The 24,822-nt window shown below is 37.4% G+C and overlaps 1 protein-coding gene across 5 annotated transcripts in view; it reads right to left on the bottom strand.

The window, feature by feature from the left end:
* Positions 1–24,822, bottom strand: part of Zc3h12b (zinc finger CCCH-type containing 12B) — a 221,074-nt gene that overhangs the window by 20,141 nt on the left and 176,111 nt on the right. For all 5 annotated transcript variants that reach the window (XM_011247643.3, XM_011247641.3, XM_011247642.3 and 2 more), the window contains 2 exons: positions 14,162–14,251; positions 12,816–13,576 (listed from right to left, as the gene is read on the bottom strand). In XM_011247643.3, coding sequence (XP_011245945.1) covers positions 12,816–13,420 — 605 coding nt within the window. In that variant the 5' untranslated portion in view covers positions 13,421–13,576; positions 14,162–14,251. The remainder of the gene's footprint in view (positions 1–12,815; positions 13,577–14,161; positions 14,252–24,822) is intronic.

The following is a 24,822-nucleotide window of genomic DNA, read 5'->3' as shown; positions in this document are numbered from 1 at the left end:
AACCAGAGACTGTATAGCCCAGAGACTTAGGATAGAAGCAAAAATGGCTGGTCTGTAAAAGAAAAAAAATCAATAAAATGATTTCTAACTATATTCTGCTATACTCATAGATCAGTGCTTATACAATCATTATCAGAGATACGTCCTCTGGCAGCAGATGGGAACAGTTGCAGAGACCTACAGCCAGACATTAGGTGGAGACAGAGTCTAAGAATGAAGTTTCTATCTGTAATGGTTTGTATATGCTTGATCCAAGGAGTGGCACTATTAGGAGATGTGGCCTTATTGAAGTAGGTGTGTCACTGTGGGAATGGCTTTAAGACCCTCATCCTAGTTGCCTGGAAGTCAATCTTACACTAGGAGCCTTCAGATGAAGATGTAGAACTCTCAGCTCCTCTTGCACCATGCCTGCCTGAATGCTGCCATGTTCCTGTCTTGAAGATAATGGACTGAACCTCTGAACCTGTAAGCCAGCCCCAATTAAATGCTGTCCTTAAAAGACTTGCCTTGGTTCCTGTACAGGGGAACACCAGGGCCAAGAAGTGGGAGTGGCTGGGTAGGGGAGTGGGGGGGGAGGGTATGGGGGACTTTTGGGATAGCATTTGAAATGTAAATGAAGAAAATACTTAATTAAAAATATGTTTAACAAATCTAAAAAAAAAAAAAGACTTGCTTTGGACATGGTGTCTGCTCACAGCAGTAAAACCCTAACTAAGACACTATCCAATCCCTAACTTTAGAGCTCAGGAAATCTTGTGGAATACAGGGAGGAAAGATTGTAGGAGTCTGAGGGGATGCAGGACACCAGGAGAGCCTCACCTTCTGAATCAACTAAGCATAGCACTTATGGGCTCACAGAGTCTGAAGCAGCAAGCACAGGGCCTACATGGGTCTACACCAGGTCCTTTGAATATATTTTATAGCCATTAGCTCAGTATTTTTGTGGGACTCCTGACTATGAGAATGAGTGTGTCTGAATCTATTGCCTACTCTTGGGACTCTTTTCCTCCTGTTGTATTGCTATAGCCAACTTCTTTTTTTTTTAATATTTTTTATTACGTATTTTCCTCAATTACATTTCCAATGCTATCCCAAAAGTCTCCCATACCCCCCCCCACTCCCCTACCCACCCACTCCCACTTTTTGGCCCTGGCGTTTCCCTGTACTGGGGAATATAAAGTTTGCCTGTCCAATGGGCCTCTCTTTCCAGTGATGGCCGACTAGGCCATCTTTTGATACATATGCAGCTAGAGTCAAGAGCTCCGGGGTAATGGTTAGTTCATAATGTTGTTCCACCTATAGGGTTGCAGATCTCTTTAGCTCCTTGGGTGCTTTCTCTAGCTCCTCCATTGGGGGCGCTGTGCTCCATCCAATAGCTGACTGTGAGCATCTACTTACGTGTTTGCTAGGCCCTGGCCTAGTCTCACAAGAGTCAGCTATATTTGGGTCCTTTCAGCAAAATCTTGCTAGTGTATGCAATGGTGTCATCGTTTGGAGGCTAATTATGGGATGGATCTCTGGATATAGCAGTCTCTAGATGGTCCATCCTTTTGTCTCAGCTCCAAACTTTGTCTCTGTAACTCCTTCCATGGGTGATTGTTTCCAATTCTAAGAAGGGGCAACTTCTATAAGATAGTTTTTGCCTCATTTTATTATATTTTATTTCACCGAGTTGCTTGTTATCTCTTAGAAGCCTATTCTTTTACCATGAAAGACAAAAAGGATTTGGAGGGGAGGAGGAGGGGATGTGGGAAGGAACTGTGAGGAGAGGAGAGAGGGGGAAATTATAATCAAGATATATTGTAGGAGAAAAGAATCTAGTTTCAATAAAAGAAAACTGACAAAGGATAAGAGTATAGTTTATAAGAGATATAATAAAAACAGCTTATAGAAGTGGAGTGGAGAAACATAAACATGGAGGCTTTTTTGTTGTTTGTTTTTTTGCTTTGTTTTGTTTTTGTTTTTTTTTTTACATCTGTGCTGAGTTGAAAGGTGAAATAATTCTCAGCTCCTTCTGGTTTTCGTAGGTTCCAAGTGTTCTTGTCCTGTGTTTCTTTTTCAACAAGTGTTTGTGTTGTCCTCTTGATGGTCAGGTTTTTTGTTTTTTTGTTTTTTTGTTTTTTTAGTTCTTTATATATTTTAAATAATTGGTAAAGAGTTTTTCTTACTTTGAAGACTGCTGCTTTGCTTGAATGAAGATGTCCTTTGCCTTACACAGCCTTTTCAGCTTAATGAGGTCAAACTTATTGCTTGTTTTAATGACTGTGCTACCCACATCTTGTTTAGAGGCTTTGGTAGGATGGCCATTTCTACTCTATTAATCCTACCCATCCATGAGCATGGGAGATCTATCTATTTCTGATATCTATTTCAGTTTCTTTCTTCAGTGTCTTAAATTTTTTATTATGCAAGTCTTTGACTTGCTTGGTGTCTTCATCCCTGTTGTAGTGCTGTAAAGAAACACGGTGATTCAAGCAAGTATTATGAAGGAAAGCAGTGATCTCTTCGTTGTCTTATTTTTCTAGCTAAGACTTTGCATACTATAGTGAATACTATGGAGAGAGTGGATATCCTTGTCTTGTTCCAGATTTTAGTGAAGAAACTCTTCATTAGGTTGACATAGGCTGTGAGCTTGCTCTAAATTGACTTTATTATGTTGTGCTATCCCTAGTCTTTCTAGGATTTTTATCATGAAGGGATGTTTGATTTTGTCAAAGGGCGTTTCTGAACCTAGCAGATGATCTTATGGTTGTTATATCTCAGTCTGTTTATGTGTCCAATTTCATTTATTGATTTACATGCATTGGACCTTCCCTCACTTTCTGAGATGAAGCCTACTAATCTCTACTAAATCATGATGAATACTCTTTGATGTGTTCTTGGATTCCATTTGCAACTATTTTATTGAGAATTGTTGTATGTATGTTTATAACAGATATTGATCTATAACTTTCTGGTTTTCCTGAGTATTTATATGGATTTGGCATCAGGGTAATTGCAGGCTTATAAAAAGTACTAGGCAATGTTCTTTCTGTTTTCTTTTTGTGGAATAATTTGAGGGGTATTAGTGTTAATTCTTCTTTGAAGTTGAAGGTCTGGGAGTACTGTATTGAATACATCTGGCCCTGGGCCTTTTGTTGTTGTTGGAAAACATTTAATTATTGCATCCATTCCACTAGGAGTTAAGAGTCTGATTAAATTGCTTATCTGATATTGATTTAACTTTGGTAAGTCATATATATCAAAACATTTACCCATTTCTTTGAGATTTTTGTTTGATGGAGTATGGATTTTTAAAGTATGTCTTTATGATTCTCTGGATTTCCTCAGTGTCTATTGTAATGCTTCCTACCTTTCATCTCTAATTTTATTTACTTGGGTGTTTTCTCCCCATTTTTTAATTTGGCTAAGGGTTTATCAATCTTGTTGATTTCCTCAAAGAACCAAGTGCCCATCTCATTAATTCTTTGTACTGTTTTTTGTTTGTATTTTATTGATTTATTGAGTTTGATTATTTCTTGCCTTTTACACTTTTTGAGTACTGTTTTTTCTTATTGTTCTAGACCTTTCAAGTGTGTTGCTCAGCCACTGATATGAGCTCTCTCCAGTTTTGTTTTTGTTTTAATATGAAATTGAGTACTATGAATTTGCCTCTTTGAACAGCCTTCTTTGTGTCACTTAAGATTGACTATGTTCTCTTCAGGCTTCACATCCCCGCTGTTGGGCAGCCACAGTGAGTCCTGGGAGCCACCCTCATCCCAGGTCTCTTGGACTTTCTAGAGGTTCCTCCTACCCCCGCCCCTGAGAGTTGTGTATTTCCATTCATTCTCTTTGCCCTCTGGGCTTTTCTCCTGTCTCCCTCATAAAACTGATCTTGACCCCATTTTCCCATCCCCTCACCTCTCCCACCAAGGTCCCTCCTCTCTGCCTCCCATGATTATTTTGTTTCCCCTTCAAAGTGGGACTGAAACATCCTCACTTGGGCCTCCCTTCTTGTTTAACTTCTTAAGGTCTGTGGGGTGTATCATAGGTATTCTTTACCTTTTGGCTAATATCCACTTATTAGTAATTACATACCATGCATGCCCTTTTGGGCCTGGGTTACCTCACTCAGGATGATAATTTCATCATTTGCCTGCAAAATTCATGATGTCCTTATTTGTAATAGATGAATAGTATTCCACTGTATATATAAACCTCATTTTCTATATTCATTCTTCAGTTGAGGAACATCTGGGTTGCTTTTAGTTTCTGGCTATTATGAATAAGGCTGCTATGAACATAGTGGAGCACATGTCCTTATGATATTGTGGAGCATCTTTTGAGTACATGCCCAGGAAGAGTATAACTGGGTCTTCAGGTAGAACTATTTCCAATTTTCTGAGGAACTGCCAGATTAATTTCCAGAGTGGTTAGATAGGGCCCCCAGTAGAGGGATAGGGACACCAACCCACCTTCAAATTTTTCTACCCCAAATTGTTCCTGTTTAAAATAAATGTAGGAAAAAAATAAATGTAGGGACAAAAATGGAACAGAGACTGAGGGAAAGGCAGTCTAGTGACTGGCCCAACTTGGGATCCATCTCAAGGGAGACTCCAAGTCCTAACACTATTACTGATGCAATGCTGTATTTTCAGACAGGAGCCCAGCATGGTGTCCCCTGACAGACTCTGCCAGCAGCTGACTGAGACAGATGCAGATACTTACAGCCTGTGCTACTCTCAGATGACTAAGTATTCACATATATGAGCCTATGGGGGGCATTCTTATTCAAGCCACCAAAGAAGGTTCTAATCTATGGTTGGGTATAGTGCAATTGGGAAAATCACAGCCCATGTGCTCAGTGTATTCAAACACTATATCTCATTTGCAGAAGCAAGTACAGCAAATAGATAGACCGAAATAGAATAACAGCCAATTAAAAACAATGAGTGCTTCAACTCCAGAACTTCTTATGGAGTAGAGGAACATGAAAAGTATGGTGTGTATTAAGATATTAGTTACTAAGGTTAGGAACAAAAGGCAAACAAGTAGAGGAAACCTAGCAACAGAATCTGTATTCACTTCTGTTTTCCCATGCTTCCTTTCATTGTAACTGAAATGAGTGTTTTGCCACCATTACCCACTTCACAGGATGGCTGATCTCCAATTATCCCTTGCTTATTTTCTGAAGATTGTAGCAACTCATAAATGGACGCATGCATTGAATTCTTCTCCTTGGTTTAATTTTGAAAGATCATATATACATATGTATTTAAAAAAAAACTCTAAGGTTTTTTTTAAATATAAATTTTCAAGGTATTCTGTTAATGATCCTCTAGTTTTCACAGGTGTCTGTTTTAATTTCCCTACTTTCTTTTCATTTTAAATTTTGTAAATTTGTTTTATTTCTTTTGATTAATTTGGTTAATTGTTTAACAATATTGTCTATCTTTTCAAAGAACCAAATTTTTGTTTCATTTTCTTTTTTATTCTTTGAAAATCATGTACATGTAAAATGTTGAAATCAATTTAATGTCTTTTTACTTGATTAAAATATAATATTCCCTTGTGTCATCTCTCTGGGGGCCTCTCCTCCCTCTAAGCACTCACATATCTTTCACCTCCTTTCAAATTCATGGTCTATTATTCTTTAATTATTTTTATACACATATACGTGAATAAATGTATAAATGCAACCTGCTGAATCTGTTTAGTGTTGCATACACACACACACACACACACACACACACACACACACACACACTCTTGAGATTGGATAACCATTTAGGGAGCTCATCTCTAGGGAAAATTAATTCTCCCTTTCTCAGCAATTTTTAATTGTCTGTAGCTCTTCATCTAATGATCAAGACACCTACAATTTCCCCCTATTAGTGTTGGCATGCTAACTGGTGTTGTTACTGTTCAGGTCTTGTTTAAGCACCTATACTGTTAAGATTTCCTATATAGAAAACAATAATCTTGCAGCAGATTTCTTGGATCTCTGTCTTTTCCCATCTATCTTCCACCCCTTTCATGGTGTTTCCTGATTTTTAGTTCTAGAGCTGTATTGTAGATTTATCCACTGGATCTGGAGTATCCCATAGTTACTTGTTCCCTGCATTTTGACTAGGTGTAACTTTCTTAAATGGTCTCCAATTGTGTAATGAACCTTCTTTGATGAGAGGGCAGAGCTATAGTTACTCATATATATAAGTTTTTCAAATGCAGTTAGGAATGATAGTGGTTTAGGAAGCAGTAGTAGTAGGTTCTTCTCTGAGATCTGTGACCTCACTAGCTACCAGCTGACTAGATTTACATTGCCAGACATGATTTCCTTCTTATTAAGTAGACCTCAAGTCCAATTAGGCAGTTGTTGGTTACCACCAAGATATGTGTCACTGTTGACCCTGCTGACCATTGTTGTACTTCATCTATGAATGTCACAGCTAGGTGAGACTACTGAATGCTTTTCTCTCATGGTAGCTTGCATAGCATTTTCTGGAATTATGAAGGTAAGTATTCATAGGTGGAGTCTTTTGGGTTATATTCAGCTTGGTTCCTCTAAGAGTTTTGTGTTTGAAATGTATGCTGTGTTTAGTAACAGGACTTACCTTCCACTTTTGGAGGCAACCGAGGCTTAGCCCCAATATTACTATTTTTTCCATCTATTATTTTGAGTTTGTCTTTTTCTTGATTTTTCCTGAAATCTTGATATCCAAATAAGATATTTCTTTGTTTTCTCTGAACACTTTGTTAAGTATAGTCACACATACCTATAAACTCCCAAAGTATAGGATATTCCAAATATATTCCAAAGTTTCTGGAAAACCATTTCTTTTTAGTTATCATTTTATTCTAGAATTTAAAAAAGAACTTATCACTGATTTCTGCAGTGAGCCACTAATAATAATTCAGTGTGTAATGTTCAAATTCCACATGTGTATATTTTCTATATTTTCACTTACTATTGTTTCTTAGTTTTATTCTATTATAAAACATAAGACATTATTTTGATTAACTTTTATGTTTTAAGACCTACTTTAATATATGTGATGTATTTTAGAGAAAGTTCCATGGGCTGGTGAGAAGACAGCATATTCCACAGCTATTGAGTGAAATATTATTTTCCAGATGTTTCTTTATTCTATTAAGTCCATAGTAAAGTTTTAGTAGGAAGTTTGATTAATTTCATCTAGATGAGTTATCGCTTTATGAGAATGGGCTATGATGATCTTCCATCATTATTGTATTGGAACTTCTGTGTTCCATTATGCTCAGTAGTGCCTGCTTCATGAAATTGGTTATAACAATGATTGGTGTGTATTTATAATTGCAGGTCTTCTTGATGGATAATTCCATTAATATGTAGGATTCTTCTTTATGTCTTCTAATTTATTTTGATTTAATATCTACTTTGTCAGATATTAGAACAACTACTCCCTGCTTTTAGCTTCTGCCTGCTCAGCATATCATTTTCCATTCCTTTATATTTGGTATGTTTAGTTTTCCACCAATAAAGTGTGATTCTTACAGATATCAGATAAGTGGATCTTGCCTCTAAACCAATCATTTACTTGTTCTTTAAACTAGAGAGTTAAAACTCTCTCTCTCTCTCTCTCTCTCTCTCTCCCTCCCTCTCTCTCTCTCTCTCTCTGTGTGTGTGTGTGTGTGTGTGTGTGTGTGTGTGTGTGTTTGGAGGGTGGGCCATACACATGTCATAGTATCCATGTGGAGGATAGAGGCCAACTTGCAGAGGCTAATTATCTTTTTACACCATATAGCTCTCCAAGTCCCTCCTGTATTGGATGTCCATATCCTTCCCTAGATTTGGAAGGGTTTTTTGCAATAATTTACTTTTTAATTTTGAAGATGTACTTATTTTGTGATTATGATCATTTTTCATGAATGACATGTATGTCTGATGCTTGCAGAAGTCAGAAAATGGCATTGGATCCTCTGGAGCTGGAGTTATGGATGGCTGTAAGCTGACATGTAGGTCCTGGGAACTGAACTCAAGTCTCCAAGAACATTGAGTACTCTTAACAGCTGAGACACCTCTCCGGCCCCTAATTTCTTAGTTGTGAAAAGATTTACTTTTAAGTGTGCGTGTGTGTTCCTGTGAAGGTCAAAAGATATGTGGTTGTGAGTTGACTGATGTGGGTTCTAGAAACTGAACTCAGGTCACCTGGAAGAACTGTCAGTACCCTTAACTGCTGAGACTTTTTTATTAGATATTTTCTTCATTTACATTTCAAATGCTATCCCCAAAGGACCCTATATCCTCCCCCCACCCTGCTCCACAACCCACACACTTCTGCTTCCTGGCCCTGGTGTTACCCTGTACTGGGGCATATGATCTTCACAAGACCAAGTGCCTCTCCTCCCACTGATGGCCAACTAGGCCATCTTCTGCTACATATGCAGCTAGAGACACAGCTCTGAGGGTACTAGTTATTTCATATTGTTGTTCCTCCTATAGGGTTGCAGGCCCCTTTAGCTCCTTGGGTAGTTTCTCTAGCTCCTTCATTAGGGGCCCTGTGTGTTCCATCCAATAGATGACTGTGAGCATCTACTTCTGTATTTGCCAGGTACTGGCATAGCCTTACAAGAGAGAGCTATATGAGACTTTTCTTTATTTCTTCCTTCTCTATTTTATTGAGAATGTATTTCAAGCATGCAATGTGTATTTCAGCTTCTTTTTCTATCCTATACACTCTTAAGTTTGCTGTTTTATATCCTGAAATTATTGAAAACGGTAGTTATGCTTGCTTATTTTTTCTATTGTTGTCTAAATGTAACAATTCCTACTACTGCCTTCTGTTTTATCTGGATTATCAGTATTGCACTCTGCTGTATTTTAACTTGACTTAGTTATTCATTTCAATTATTTAGTCCATGTTACTGATTTTCTGAGGCAACCCTTGAATTCAGAACTTCCTGTAATTGACTTATAAAATTGACTTCCTTACTTTATTCATCTGTATGACTTGTCTTTGGGGTCACTGATCATTTTTCAAACTGAATTTTGACTTCTTTGTATGGGAGTCAACCATTTAACATCTTTGGATTTAACTATTAAGCACTGTGGTCTTTCAAGAGTCATATTTTCTTACATTTCCCTATTTCTTGTGTTTCTAAGTTGTGATTTGGGCATTTGTTGAGGTTAGTGTCTCTTCTACCTTTATTTTGGGAATATTTTACAAGTCAGCCTTATTTTTGAGGTCTCAACCACAACACTGAAAGAGAAGAAACCCAACTGCTGCTCTAGCAACACCACTAAACTAAGTTATAAGGAAAAATACAATTTAAATTTAGTCAAGGCCTGGTTTATGCCAATCACACTAGAAAATAAAATAGCAACGGTAATGGAAAACAAGCTGTGAAGTTAAACATTCACTAGGAGAGATGTAATTTAAAAAAAAAGAATATAAGGAATGTGGTCATGAAAAAAGAAAAGAAAGGAAAACATGTTAAATAAAAGTTAAAAAAAAAAAAAAAAAGGATGTGGCCTTGCATTATCCAGAAGAGCACTCGGGACCCTTCTCTGCCAAATGAGTCACTTCTGCTACACTTTACTCGGAAATGGACTGAATTCAAATGTAATGACTAAATTTTTGGGTAGAGGACATTTCAATAGGGTGTGTCATTCAGGCTGTAGCATAGTTACTGTTCACTGCACTTATTCAAGTCTACAGTAAGATAAAGACACAAGGAAAGGCGGCTGTGTAGATAGCTCAGGGGTTAAGAGTACTTGCTGCTCTTGCAGATGACTGGAGCTCAGTTCCCAGCACTCAAGTTGTGTTGCTTACAACTGTGAAAAACTTCAGCTCCAGGTGACCCAATGCCCTTTTCTAGCCTCCATGGGCTCATGCATTCATATGCACATGCATACATGCACACATACAAACAAACAAATCTTTAAAAAAAGAAGAAAATGTAGAGCAGACAGGTGTGAAAAATGTAAAGTCTATTCAGGAAATGAGAGTAGGTTTCAAGTTGTGGAGAAGGGAGATGAAGCATTTGTAACTGAGACATTAAAGAGAAATCTCTCTTGAATGAGAAAGGTTTTTTTTTTATGGTAAAGTCACATATTGTGACAATGTTAAAACATTTGTAAGGAGAGACTTCAACTAAAAATGCAGCTGAAGGGTTTCTCTGCTCAAAAATAACTGTCTAGGAAAGTTTTTCCAGGTTCAGCAACAAGGGCATACAAAGGCTAGTGCGGCTATGATAGAAGGGAGCCAGATTACGTCTTGACATCCCAGCTGAACTTGGAAGCATCATACCCACGGTTATGCTTTTACAGACATATGAAATGAGAGACTTGGGGGATATCAAGTTTTGTGTCAACGTTCCTGAGAGGTGTTGAGATCAGGCCATCCACTTGTAAGGAGCCCCTAGAAGTCCATCTCAGGAAACTAGGAAAGTGAAGTGTAAGCTGCAATGAAAACTCCAGGGATTTGGAGGTATTAGTACAATAAGACCTCGATTGAGAAAATCCGAAGGTATCCATGGAGCCATTGAAGACATACGTGTTACAGGGAGCGGATCTGGAGGAGAAGGGATTCCCAAGCTTATTGGAGCCCAGATGATGTCATCATAAGTCCCAGATATGACACATCAAGATGTAGGATGCTCCTGCTAGCCTTTGCTTTTGCTTTAATCTGATTTTTCCTTGCTATTATCAGGTTCCTCCCTTTTGGAACGGGATTGTTTATTCTGGAGCCTTGTAGGTTAGAAGTATGTAACTTGTTTCCTGATTTTGTAGATATTCACAGTTAAGAGATTCTCTTGAGTTTTAGAAAAGATTTTATACTCTATTAGAATAGTGTTGGGATGGACTAAATGCATTTGAAACTGAGTCTTTAGAGTCCTGAGCTGGAATGTTATGGTCTAAAGTTATGTATTTAGAAATAAAATTGAATGGTAGAGTTGTAAACACTAACTTTGACTGTCAATTTGATTGAAGTTGGAATTTCCATGAGAATATACCTCTGGCTGTATCTGTGAGGTTATTCCTAGAAAGGATTAATTAACAAAGAAAGACCCATCAGGAATGAACTGCAGACCCAGACTGAACGGAAGGAGAAATGTAGCTGAAGAGCAGCATTCATCTTTTTGTGCTTTCAGACTATGAATGCAGTGTAACCAGCTGCCTTATGTTTCTGCCTCCATACCTTCCCAAGCGTGATGGGCTGTACTATCAAACTCTGTGCCAGAATAAGAACTTCTTTTCTTAAGCTCTTTTTCTAGGGTATTTTGTCATATAAATGAGAAAAATCACTAATAAATTCTTCTCCCTCTTCCTGCCTTTCAATGGTTCCCTTCCTCTCAATAGCCTCCCCATTTGCTGTGGTGGGACCCCCCACACACACAGCATGTATACATATATGTATATATTTAAACTTAAGTTCTGCATATAAGAGAAAATATGTGTTACTTTTTTCTTTCATTTCAGTTTAGACCTGTTCTTCCTCCTTCATCTCTTTTTCTACTTCTGTGCCATATATAATATTTATGCTTTTATATTAGACACAGAAGAAAAAAATCAGCCTTCCTCCTCCCCAAATCTGAGTTATTTTACTTGGAATGATAAATCTCTGGCTCACTCAATTTTCCTTCAAACAAAACATCTTTCTGCGTATACTCCCTTATCTGTTAATTGGTCTACGGGCATTGAGACTGATTGTATATCTTGGCTCTTCTGAATAGTGCACCAAGAAACATGCAAGTGGCATTCTTGGGTCCTTCAGTTCTATATCCAGGACTAGTATACCTGGACCACATGCTAGTTCTATTTTTACTTTTTGAGAAATCAGCACACTGACTCTCATAGTGATGACAGTCTCACCAGAAGTCAGTTTATTAGTTTCCCATTGTTATTATAACAAATTACTATATGTATAGAAATTACTATTTTATAGTTTAAGAGGTCAGAAATCTAAAATCAAAGTTCTGGCAAGGCTGCTTTCTTTCTTCAGGCTTAAGATGTTTCAGCTTTTCGATTCTACCTTCACTCCTGTGCGCATGGCCCTCTCCTTACACTCTCGTTTCCTATTTCTGTGGCATGTCTTGCTATTCATTCTGGCTCTGTTGCCCTCCTCTAGCAGCAACTCTTGGCTAACGTTAATCATACAAGGTAACATTCCCCAGGTCAAACTTCTTAAGTTAAAGACATATACAAGGTATGTTTTACTATTTAACAGACTTACAGGCCTCAGAGATTAGCATGTGGATATCTTTGTGGGGTAAATATTTATCCTACCATGGATAATCATTGAGTTTAGAAAAATCACAGAGATGTAGGTAGTACATCTTTAAGGGTATGAAGATGAGGAGAATATAATTTCTAGGTTGGGAAATGACATGAATGCAGGTAGTGGATATAGAAACCAGCATAATTTATAAGAAGACCATTAAAGAGACTAAGATAAATGATGCAATTAAGTGGGAGGAGAAAAGTCCAGATCACACTTTTGCCTTGAAGGCAGAAATATCCCAGTTTTCTGTTTTAGTGGTTGGGAGTTACAGAAAGTTTCTAAGTGAGACTTCAACTGACAATGTGTACGCAGTGATTTTGAAGATGACAGGACACTGGCTTAAATATTTTGGCTCTGTTGAAGCATCACTAATATCTAATAATTCACCAAAAATATTTGAAGATAAATTGGTAGCAATACCAAAGGAGAATGAAAAGGCAAGGGAATGATAATTTTAGACTCTGTCCATCTATAGGTATGCAAGACACAAACAACAAAGAACATCTTATAGTGCTCTGTAATAGAAGACAATTTCTGTTTTAGAAGGAGAGGAAAAAAATCCATGAGGCTTACCTCATTGCCACATTACTTCCATCAATAACAATTGGTCTTAAATTATCACTATTGTCTATTTCATCTTCAAGAGACAATTCAGGGCTTGCAATCTCTCTGGAGCTTGCTCCTCGGGGCAGTAATAGACTCAAGTTGACTTGTGCTTCCGAATCACCTTTGTTTCCAAGTCTGACAAGCTCTGCTAATACATCATTAATAAGTGATTCTGGGCCTAGTTTATTAAGCACTGATTGAATTTGCTCTTCTGCATAACCCAACTTTAGAGCAAAATCCATCTTGGCTTGGTATTCTTTCTCCAAGTCTAGCTTCCCATCCTGTAAAATGCTGCTCTGGGAGAAGCTTGGCCGGTCCAGGCAGGGTGACCGACAGAGCGGACGATGTGGCTTAGAGGGCATCTCTTTCTTCTTCAGTTGAATATCTGTGGCTTGGTAGCTGGTGTGGCCACTCTTACAGCTCATCTGCTCAGGGTCACTCTCAGAGTTCGCCCATTCTTCAGGATCAGCATTGCCTCGGTCTGTGCTGTCCTCCTGCTTTGGCTGTTGCTTCTCTTCCTTGGAAGCACTCTTCTCCATTTTTGGTGTCTCCACTGCAGCTGTGGCCGTCATCCCGTTCACTGGGTACTCTGAGATCTAATCAGCTATTTTTCTTTTTAACCTGTTTGGAATCCATGTACAGTGGCATTCCTCTAGAGTAGAATGCGGGGGGAGCAATGGTGCAAGACTTTGTCTGTTTGGTTTTGTATGTTCAGATGTTAGCAGTCTCTACAAATAAACACATATGGCATAATCATATATAGTAACATTCTGGGAAAAACACAAAATATACAGGTTTTTCCCTCAGAAATTACAGATTCTCTCGGATTTGACTTTCCTGTTTACAATGGTATAAAGAGTCATTAATTCCAATAGTTCTAGATGAAATTTCAGTAAGGGTAATAAAAGTATAACCCCTAAAACCATACTAAAGTTATTATTACAAATTCAAGAGAAATTGCATTCTATCTGTGTGTGTGTGTGTGTGTTGACAAGACTCTTTTTCTTTCTTTGGTCAGGGATACACACCAGATCTGTCTTGTTAATACTGCAATCTACTGCTGAAAAGCATATCCTCATCATTATTGTTTACAAAATATTAAGAATCTCATCTAGAGAAATTGAATAGAGATAAAATTCCTTTTAGACAACTAAAGTATCATGCAAGGGAAACATTACAAAGACATATTGTAGCTGAGAGAAAGTGTGTGTGTATGTGTGTGCAAACTCATTCCTTAATATATCTGCCACTTCTTTTACCCATTGTAAGTGGTAAACAAAAGGAGTAAACCAGCTATGCACAGTGATGCATACCTCAAGTCCCATTAATTCAGGAGGCCAAGACAGGAGGTTCCCTTGAGCCTTGGGAGAGATATCCCTCCCCATAGGCAACAGAGGGAGACCCTGTAAAATAGAAACAAAATATCAACTCAACTTGTTTGATAAACATTAAAATATTAATTACAGAAGAGAATTAGATGCAATTTTATTTCTAACTTCTCGTATACACACTCCACCTGTCCTGGAAGTTTTCAGTTCTATCTTTTTCATCTTTAGGGATTTGAACTTTTCTTATGTGTGAAATGAAGATGTTAATTGATATCTCACAGAATAGTTGTAAGGATTACATGAAAAGAATGATGAAGATACTTAGAAAAGTCAATAGAATGCAGTAGATTCTCAATATACATAAAGGAAGGAGCAGATTCCACAGTGTGCAAGGTTTTACTTTGGGACAGTGTTTCACACTATAGCCCAGGCTGGCTTTGAACTCATAGAAATCCTCTGGCTCAGCTTCCTGAGTAGAAAAAATATAAATGTAAGTTATTACATCTGTTTCAGAGCAGGGAGGTTTGGTAAGGTGGGAGTGGATGGGGTGGGGACATCCTCTTGGAGACAGTGGAGGAGGAATGGGATGAGGAACAGTCAGAGGGAAGACCTAGAGGGGGAAAATGACCCAACTGTAAAAAAAGATTAAATACTACTACTACTATTAATAATAAATAAAATGTAAAATGAATATAATTAAATCTAGGTAATCTAGCATGTATTCCTGGCACTCAGAAGGCTGACTTCGGAATCAATGAGAAAGATACTGCTTCAAAACAGAAAAAAAAAGTACAAGTGAATAAGCGATCATTTGCAACTTAATCTAAAACAGCAGAGAAACATATGCTGGCAAAATTCCAAATACTGTCCCATGGAAATTTCACCAAGCCAGTTTTCTACTTTCTTCTCCTAACCACAATCTTTTCATTTTGTAACAAAATTCATCAGGTTTGCATTTGCACAGAGCAGTTTTCCATGCTCAGCTTTATTTTAATCCATTTCAAAATGTGGTACACCATACCCACTGGAAATAGAACCACCTTGCCATGTTTATTAAACTAAAATAGTTAAATGCTAAAATAATGTCCAATAGCCATTCAGGATAGAGCTATACAGAAACAACCAAATAGTAATCTTGATTGTCTTCAAGTGCCTAAGCCACTAGATAACTGTTTTGTAAGAATACATGTTAATTAGTAAGTTAATTTCAATATATACCCTTATCCAAAAATGAGCTTGAACAGAATTACTCTGTATGGATGAATATAGATTGTTAAAGAAAATTTAAGAAATCTAAGTGCTAGGCATGAGTTACCACCCTAAAAGACCTTCATAATACTATGTTATTGCCGGTGTGCTCCTGGTTGTCCAGAGTAAATAAATGGTAAGGCCTTATTGATGAAAACAAAACATATTTGGTAGCAGAACATAGAGAAACCAATTTGGAACTGGAACATATCATGTTAAATGAGGTTCAGAGAGACAAAAATAACATGGTTCTCATAAGCAGATGCTAGCTTCTAAATTTTATATGTGTTTATTTATGTGACAGTCTGTGTAGCGCCCAGGAAAGGGAGTAAAAGGGGCTTTAAGTGAGGGGGGAATAGTAGTATCTATGTGATATGAAAGTGGGAAGGGAAATACTGGTGGTATACAGGTTTCAGGAGGCCTGGGAACATGGAGATGGAGGAACAAAGGGGATTAAGCCAAACTAAAGATGCATGAAAACATAAGCAAGCCTGTTACTTAGTAAGGTAATTAAAAATAAAAATTAAAAATGGTAAAACTAACACTATGCTCTAAAGATATAAATTATTTGGAGTAAATGTGAATATATTAAATGAATGAAATAAAGGAAGGGTATAGAAAAAAGGTAAACTACATACAGGCAAGTTTAAATAGTGGAAGTAGTGGAAAATACTGTTAGGGAAGGGAAAGGAAAATAAGATTATAGAAATTACAAAATAAAATAAGAGTCTCTCTTAGTCTTTTGTTCTCATTTGTTGTGTTTGTGTGCTGTAATTTTTCTAATGTGGGGTGAATGACTAATGCCCCACCTCCCATACTGATTTTTTTCCCAACCTTGTCCTGTTGTCTGTGGCCTCAGCTACAGAAGAAACGGATCATTTCTTCCCAATAAACATGGGAATGGGAAAAACATGAGGCTTTTAAAAATAAACAATAACTAAACCGAGATTTCATAACAGAGGAATCTCGAATGGCTGAGAAACACCTACAGAAATGTTCAAAGTTCTTAGTGATCAGAAAAATGCAACCCACAATGACCCTGAGATTCCACCTTAGACCAATCAAAATGACTAAGATCAAAACCACAGGTGATAATACATGTTGGAGAGGATGTGGAGAAAGAGGAACACTCCTCCACTGCTGGTGGGATTGCAAACTGGTATAACCACTCTGGAAATCAATCTGGAGGTTCCTCAGAAAATTGGAAATAGATCTACCTGGAGACCCAGCTATACCACTCTTAGGAATATACCCAAAAGATGTCTCACCATACCACAAGGGCATGTGTTCAACTATGTTCATAGCAGCCTTATTTGTGATAGCCAGAAGCTGGAAACAACACAAATGCCCCACAATAGAAGAATGCATACAGAAAATGTGGTTCATTTACATAATGGAAAACTACTCAGCTATTAAGAATGAAGACACCCTGAGTTTTGCAGGCCAATGGAGGGAACTAGAAAATATCATCCTGAGTTAGGTAACTCAGACACAAAAAGACATGCATGGTATGTACTCACTAATAAGTGGATATTAGCCAAAAAAGTACAGAATACCCAATATACAGTTCACAGAACTAAAAAAGGTCAACAATCTAAAGGGCCCAAGTGAGAATATCTCAGTCCTACTTGGGAGGGAGAAAAAAGCAATAGTGAGATGCAGAGGGAGTTAGAGACCTGGGAGGGAAAGTGGACAGGGGTGGGGTGGGGGGAGAGAGGGGAACCTGATCTGGTACTGGGTGTGGGAAAAAGACTGAAGCCCTGAGGGCCAGCAGAAAGAATGGAAACAGGCAACCTCAGGAAATAGGAGGTGGGGGGACTTTCCAGAGTGCACCAGAGACCTGGGAGGTGAGAGACTCCCAGGGCTCAAAGGGCGGGACCTTAGATGAAATGCCAGACAGTAGGAAAAGAGAACTTAAAGAGCCCACCTCCAGAAGAAAGGCACGGCATCATGTGAGGTAATGGGTTGCCATCCCACAGTAAAAACCATAATTGTTCCTGTCTGAAAGAACTGCAGGGATGGAAATGGAGAGGAGCCTGAGGAAAAGAAGGTCCAGCAACAGGCCCAAAGTGGGATCCAGCTCAAGGGGAGGTCCCAAGGCCTGACATGATTACTGTGGCTATGACCACACTCCAGAAGACCCAACACACAGCTTGAAGAGTCAGATGCAGATATTTGCACCCAACCAATGGACAGAAGCTGCTGACCCCTGTGGTTGAATTAGTGAAAAGCTGGAAAAAGCTGAGAAGGAGGGTGACTCTGTAGGAAGACCAGCAATCTCAATTAACCTGGACCCCTGAGATCTCTCAGACACTGGACCACCAACCGGGCAGCAAACATTAGCTTATATGAGGCCCCCAACACATATACAGCAGAGGAATGCCTGGTCTGAGTTCAGTCAGAGAAGATGTACCTAATCCTCAAGAGACTGGAGGCTCCAGAGAGTTTAGAGGTCTTGTTGGGTGGGTGGTGGGTGGTGGAGACATCCTGGTGGAGATGGGGCTGGGGAGGAGGTATGGGATGCGGAACAGTTGTGGTGGACAGGGGGAATGGGGGAATAAAATCTGGAGTGTAAATAAATAAATAAACAAATAAATGATAAATTACAATTGAAGTACTACTAAAATTATAATAGGAATAGATGAAATGGACTAACAAAGATAAAAAAGGAATCAGAAGAAAAATTTTCGCCTAATAAAAAACTCAGAAACTAAGTTAAACAAAGATATAAAGGGCAATAAAATAAAAGGACATTCAAGTTTTAGTAATACAGTAAAAATCGTAGTATAAGTACGGCAAAAAGACACAACATGGGAAGCACAAAAGGCAAATTAAGATGTATGTTGTAGTATTTGTGGGAGGTCACTAAAAGTTGGGCACTGAAAGTTACATGCATTATGTGGTAGGGAGGGATTGTTGGGCTTCTCAACTCTTTGCTGCTGGGGCTGAGGAAAAAAAATATATGTGTATATACATATACATATACATATACATATACATATACATATACATATACATATGTCAGAGATGATAATGTTCTTGTAGATTCCTGTCTGTGCATAAATCCTTAACATTGGATGGATGTATCAGGCCTGGAGGCATATGCCTGTAATTTCAGCTGTTGGAAGGTAGAGGAAGAAGAATCAGGAGTTCAAGGTCAACTTTGGCTGTACAGTGAGCTCAAGGCCAGCTCAAAAAGTAAAAATACAAATCAGGATTCTCAGCTAACCATACTTGCCATTGAAGTCTATGGACTGAGTGGGTTTTTCATTCTCTAGAGGCTCTTCAGATGATATCTCCTGAGGTGGCTAATATTCTAACCAGGGTTGGGGTTGGGTTGTAAGAAGCAATCGCAGCACTGAGATGAGTAAAGACAAATTACCTGTTCTTATATTTTCAAAACCTGGTAAATATTAATCAACCTTCTGTGAGGATGAAGCTATGAGTTTCAAGGAGCCTACTGTAGTTGTAGAGTTTTCAGAATCCACAGTAGTAAATAGAATATAGGTGCTTCCAGAGGTTGATCTATCTTCTGTTCAGGGATATTAAAGCCCAGATTTATGGGTTCTTTTCTAAGCCACATTATTAAAGGTACTTTTTTTTTCTATGCACTTCACTGTTTAGGTTGTTATTTTTGACATCTCTTTTAGGTTTGTCTGTCTATCTATCTTGCTCTCCACAACTATCTCTCAGTATGGCCTAGGGGCAGTGGCCAGCTAAACTTGAACTTCACTTCCTGACATGATTATCCTTTGAGTCCTGGAGTAGTTCAGTCTTAAACAAATTCCTTATCATTACAGTGCCCATATACTGCTCCCATGCCAAGTTCTAGAAAATGACAGAGTGGGATTTCACTTTACTTCTAACCCATCTGCTGGCAGAATCACCATCTCATCAGAGCTGGCAACTGAATTTGAGGGTTTTGATAGTTGCAGGTTGTCTTTTGGGTAGGAGTGCAGGTGCTTTCACTAGGATTCCATCTTAATTTTGTTTCCTGTTGCTATGATAAAATGCTCTGAGAAAAGCAACGTAAGGAAAAAAATTGTTTTAGCTCATAGTTTTATGTTACAATCCTTTATGGTAGGGAAGTCACAGAGGCAGGAGATTTAAAGCAGTTGGGTTGCATTATTTATGTCCACAGTCAGAAGTGAGGAGTGAATGTGCTTAGCTTATATGGTTCAGGAGCTCCTGCCTAGGGAATGGTGCCCTCCCATAGTGAGTAGGACTTCCCACATCAATTAGGATAAGCAAGAAGATCTTGCATAAATACGCTTAGAAGACAATAGCTCAGGTAATTATAGATTTTAGCAAGGTGACAGTTAACACTAACCATCACATATCCACAAGCCTATCTTCTGAATGAAACTTCTGCTTTTCCTCTTCATTCTGGGGACCTACAGAGCTGAGACTGTTGTTTGCTTCCCTTATTTTTTTTCATTAAATCTTCCTTTTTCTTCTTACTTTTTTGGTCATCTTCTTACCTGTCTGAATTTTCAAACTCTTCCTTTATATCACTCTTTGGTATTGAATCTAAATTTTCTTCTTCACTGGATCACTCAAAGAAGTTTTTAATCTGGAATTGTACTCATAGGTTTCTTAAATTTCCTCTTTTTTTTTTTTAAAATGAGGACACCTATCAATTTGTGGTCCACCCAACTATAGGATGATCCTATGTGTTGAAGTTCAGCTCAGCATCCAGACCTGAGGAAGTCAGCAAAGGGTGTTGCTGGCTGGAGATAGGGGCCAAAAGCTGACTCTTCTTGTTATTCTGGGGAAAAAAGCAGCTCACTTCTGGCAATTAACTCATGCTAATAGCAGCAGGGGAAAAGAATTTGTTACTTGGGTTGATTTCTCTTTGACTCGGGCCTCTCACTGGTCAGGCAGAAAGAAAAGAAAGGAAAATCAAAGTGAGAAAGCATACTGACACACACACACACACACACACACACACACACACACACATACACACACAAACACATACACACACACACACACACACACACACACACACACACATACACACACACACACACACACACACACACACACATACACACACACACACACACTGGATGAAGATGAAGATGAAGGCCGTACCTATGCTTTATTGTAGCTCTGAGCTTTTATACTGTCTCAGGATAATTGACCACATAGTTTTCTAAGCATTTTTACATTCCATACATTTATAGTAAGTTTAAAGCAATAGTTCAGGTCATAGATCAGTAAGGTGTAAGGAGTTACATCAGGATTGTTTACATGTCTTTTCATTTAGACTCGTGCCTGACTAGTTATCTGTTGCTAGCTCCATACGTTCATTATAAGTTTAAAGCAATACTTTTTATGTCATATGTTAGCAAAGTTTTTTCAAGAGACAAATTATCTGCCTTGTGCCTTATTATTTTGAAGTCTTGTATAGATAAACTAGGATACAATCAGACTGCAGTGAGAAGCAGCATCAGAACCATGGCTCCCTTTCAGCCAGTTCAGTTCCTTTCCAGTTCTACTTCAATGCCTTACCATGCTGAACCTGTAAAACTTTTGTTATATAACTTCTGCCCCATACTTTCCTTTTCACTTTTCTGAACAAAAATAGTGACATGAATTGTTAAGAAGCCTTCTTCCTGATGTGTCCAATCTTGTGTGCAGATCTTCTGCATGAATAAATATTGTGGATAGCTCTATTCCTCCCCAAGGAACCATGGGTAGTTAATGGTTACCATGAGAGGGTGGATCATTTTCTTAGTGAAGTAACCAGTGGTTAGTTGGCCACACTATGAAAAATACCCCTTAAACAATGCTTCTGCAAGCAACCCTAATTAAGCACAGTTGGTTGCTAAAAGGCCTGCAAATAAGAAGGAAACATTTGGCAGAAGTTAGGATTCAGAAAAAGAAAAGAGAAAGAGAGAAAGAGAGAAAGAGAGAAAGAGAGAAAGAGAGAAAGAAAGAAAGAAAGAAGGAAAGGAAGAAAGAAAGAAAGAAAGAAAGAAAGAAAGACAGAAAGAAAGAAAAGAAAAGAAGGAAGAAAAGAAAAGAAGGAAGAACAGATAAAAAGAAAGTGTTCAGTGAAAATGAGAGGGGAATAAGTGAGAGTAACAGAATATGGGTATGATTCATCTGTCCATCCATCCATCCATCTGTCCATTAAGACCCTCTCAACAAGAGAGATAGCATGCTTGGTACTGGAAACTTTGATAACTACTCAGTGCTAGTGAAATCATGGTTATTACAGGAGAATCTACAACCAGTAATTTACTAAACCAGCATAATCCTTAACAACAATTTATAAGCATTTGTTCTTATACCCAGAGAGAGGTGTAGTCTTTCTCCCTTTATCAAGGATACTTCTCTTTGCAACATATGGAGACCACTATAGAAAACCACAACCAATCAAAATGCAGTTGTGGATCCCAGTACCGATGGATGTATCTGAGCCTACACCCGAGGCTCAGGGAACATTGTTGAGGAGTGCGGAAAAAAGATTGTAAGAATTAGAGGATTCAGGACTTTGCTGTGAGACTGTGTGCATCAGGAGCTATACTTGTAAAGTCCTACCAACTACTATTTTTTAACAACACATTAGTCTTGGCCTTCCTAAGAACAATGAATATAAAATAAATGAAAAACTAGTACAATGACCATCATATGATAATTATCCAGTTAATGTTAAGTTTATTGCATTTTATTCACATTCTTACTATGGAAACTTACTGTCTACAAAGTAATTTCATATTTGTTATTTAAATTTATTCTCACAAAAACAATGTGAGGTAAAGAGTATACTTTTATTACTGATAAGAGAATATTTGTTTTCAGAGACAGTAAGTCAACTGCCCAAATTTACAGTCTGTAATAGAAGGAAAAATGTAATTACAACTTTGATTTTCCCACTTCATATGAAGGATTTTTGACACTATTACAAGTGCTTATGATTTGGGTATGCTTAATATATTTTAAAAAATGAATATGAGATTAAAATTAACATGTGCCATGAGGAAATTTTTCTAAATATTAAGGTTCTATGTAACATAAATAGACATATGGTAAACTTACCTTGGAAATATGTAAATACTTCTAAATTACAATATCAAAGAGACTTCAATTCTTTGAGCAGTTGTCTAAATTTGTACATGATTTTAGAATCAGAATGAACTTTGCATTGCTGTTTTTAGCTAAATAAATATTTCAAAATGGAAAGCTTCATTTCTATAGTTACAAAAGATACACCTACTCTGAAAACATATGAATTCTACTTTTGTAATATATGAAACATGTAGAAGGAAAAAGGAAAAACTGTCATAATTAACAGCAGCCTTCTTTTCTTGCATTCTTTCTCCTTCCCCTCCTCCTAGTTTCCTTCCTTCATATTTTTATTTCCTTATTTCTTCACTTATCATGTTCTGGGGACCAAACCCGAGGTCTCAAGCATGCTAGAAAAGTATGCTATCACTGCAATATGCCCTAGCTGAAACATGTTTTCCATACTACTGAAAATGGTTGTTTTTTTTTTTTCTAATGCTGTTTTTTTTCTTTCAAATATATACATTAAGGCCAATGACATATTTTCTGGATATACCATGTGAAAAACTTTTTTGAAAACATGAAAATGGTATAAAAACTCTATTCATAAGAAAATGATGAAATCATATAGTCATGATTTTATCTCGGATATTTAGTTCCCTTTAATCACTGTGATAGAAGCTGGAAAATAAGCCTACACTGGCTACAACCATCTGGGTTTTGTTAATTCCCAAAACATATTTTGGACAAAAGACAGCCTCTTTAACAATGGGCTCTGGGAAAAAACAAATACTCACACATAGACATTTAAAGGCATTTTCCCATCTTTAATCCTATTTTTAAATTCAGTTCAGAATTATCAAGGACCTTAATGTAAGGTCTGGAACTGCTAAAGGTACTTAGAGAAAATGCTTCAAGGTGTCAGCCTAGGGAAATGACTTTCATAAGGAATTCTAATAGCTCGCTAAATAACCAAATAAATAAACAAAATAACAAATAAATAAATGACAATTGTGATTTTATGAAATTAAAAATCTTCTGCAAAACAAATGAATTGATTAATCAAGTGGGGGAGGCAGCCTATATAATGAGAAGAAATATTTGCTAACTATCAATGCAAGAGAAGTAGCCATAATATATAAAGAGCTCAAAAAGTGAAATACCCTAACCCCCAAACAACTTAATCAATAAATGGGTTATGGAGTAGACATGCAGTTCTTAAAATATGGATAGGTGGTCAATAAACATAAAAATGTTCAGCATACTTAGCCATCAGTGAAATGTAAATTAAAAAGGAGATTCCATTTTACCACAGTCAAAATGGCTATAATTAAGACAAATGCAGAGGATGCAGGGAAGAATCTTTATATACTGCTAATGGATATGTAGACTAGTGTAGCTAGTATGTAAATCACTATTGAGATTACTGGAAAATCTAGAAATAACACTACCACATGATTCCCCAGTATCACTCATCTGTATATATCTGCTAGACTATTATTCAAAATACCACAGAGATCCTTGAACAGCTATATTTATTGTAACATTATTCATAATAGCCATGTTATAGAATTTGTCTAGGTATCTGATAACAGATGAACAAATAAAAATAGTGTTTTATGTATACAAATTGGAATTTTATTCAGTCATGAATAACAACAAATATTATGCCATTTGCAGTAAATATAAATGTAAGTAGAGTTCATTTTAAGCAAAATAGGTCCTCAACAGCTGGGTGTGGTGTCACATGCCTTTAATCCCAGCACTCGGGAGGCAGAGGTTTCTGAGTTCCAGGCCAGCCTGGTCTACAAAGTGAGTTCCAGGACAGCCAGGGCTACACAGAGAAACCCTGTCAAAAGATCCTCAACTTATTGTTTCTCTTTTATTTTGTATATATTTTCTTTATGTCTCAAGATTCTAATTTATGTTTAGATTTCTTGCCTCATTAATATTTCAAAAGCCATACTGTGAACATTCCTAGTTTTTTTCAATTACTCATTTATAGGTTTTTTTTTTTCTAATGTAATCAGAAAAAAAATCTGATATGATTTCGGAATTCTTAAAGTTTTTAAGCTTTGTTTTATATTTTATATATGATTAAACCTGGAAAATTTTCCATGTACATTTCATTATCAATATTCACTTATTGTAGTAAAGTGTTCTTTGTGAATGTCACATCATGCACCCTAACCCCACTCATCCCCTGTTTCTCCATATCTGCCCTCTGCTCTTGCAACCTCCTTCCAAAAGGAAACAAACAAACAAACTTCTCACCATGGAAGCTGTGGAGCTCATGGTGTGTCACATAATATACCCTTTTTTAAAATGTTAATTTTTTATTAGATATTTCCTTCATTTACATTTCCTAGTTTCCTCTCTGA

This window comes from Mus musculus, chromosome X (genome assembly GCF_000001635.26).
Source record: "Mus musculus strain C57BL/6J chromosome X, GRCm38.p6 C57BL/6J".
In the NCBI taxonomy this organism is placed as follows: Eukaryota; Metazoa; Chordata; class Mammalia; order Rodentia; family Muridae; genus Mus; species Mus musculus.
The sequence above is the reverse complement of the archived record's forward strand: the minus strand, read 5'-3'. Positions and strand labels throughout refer to the sequence as shown.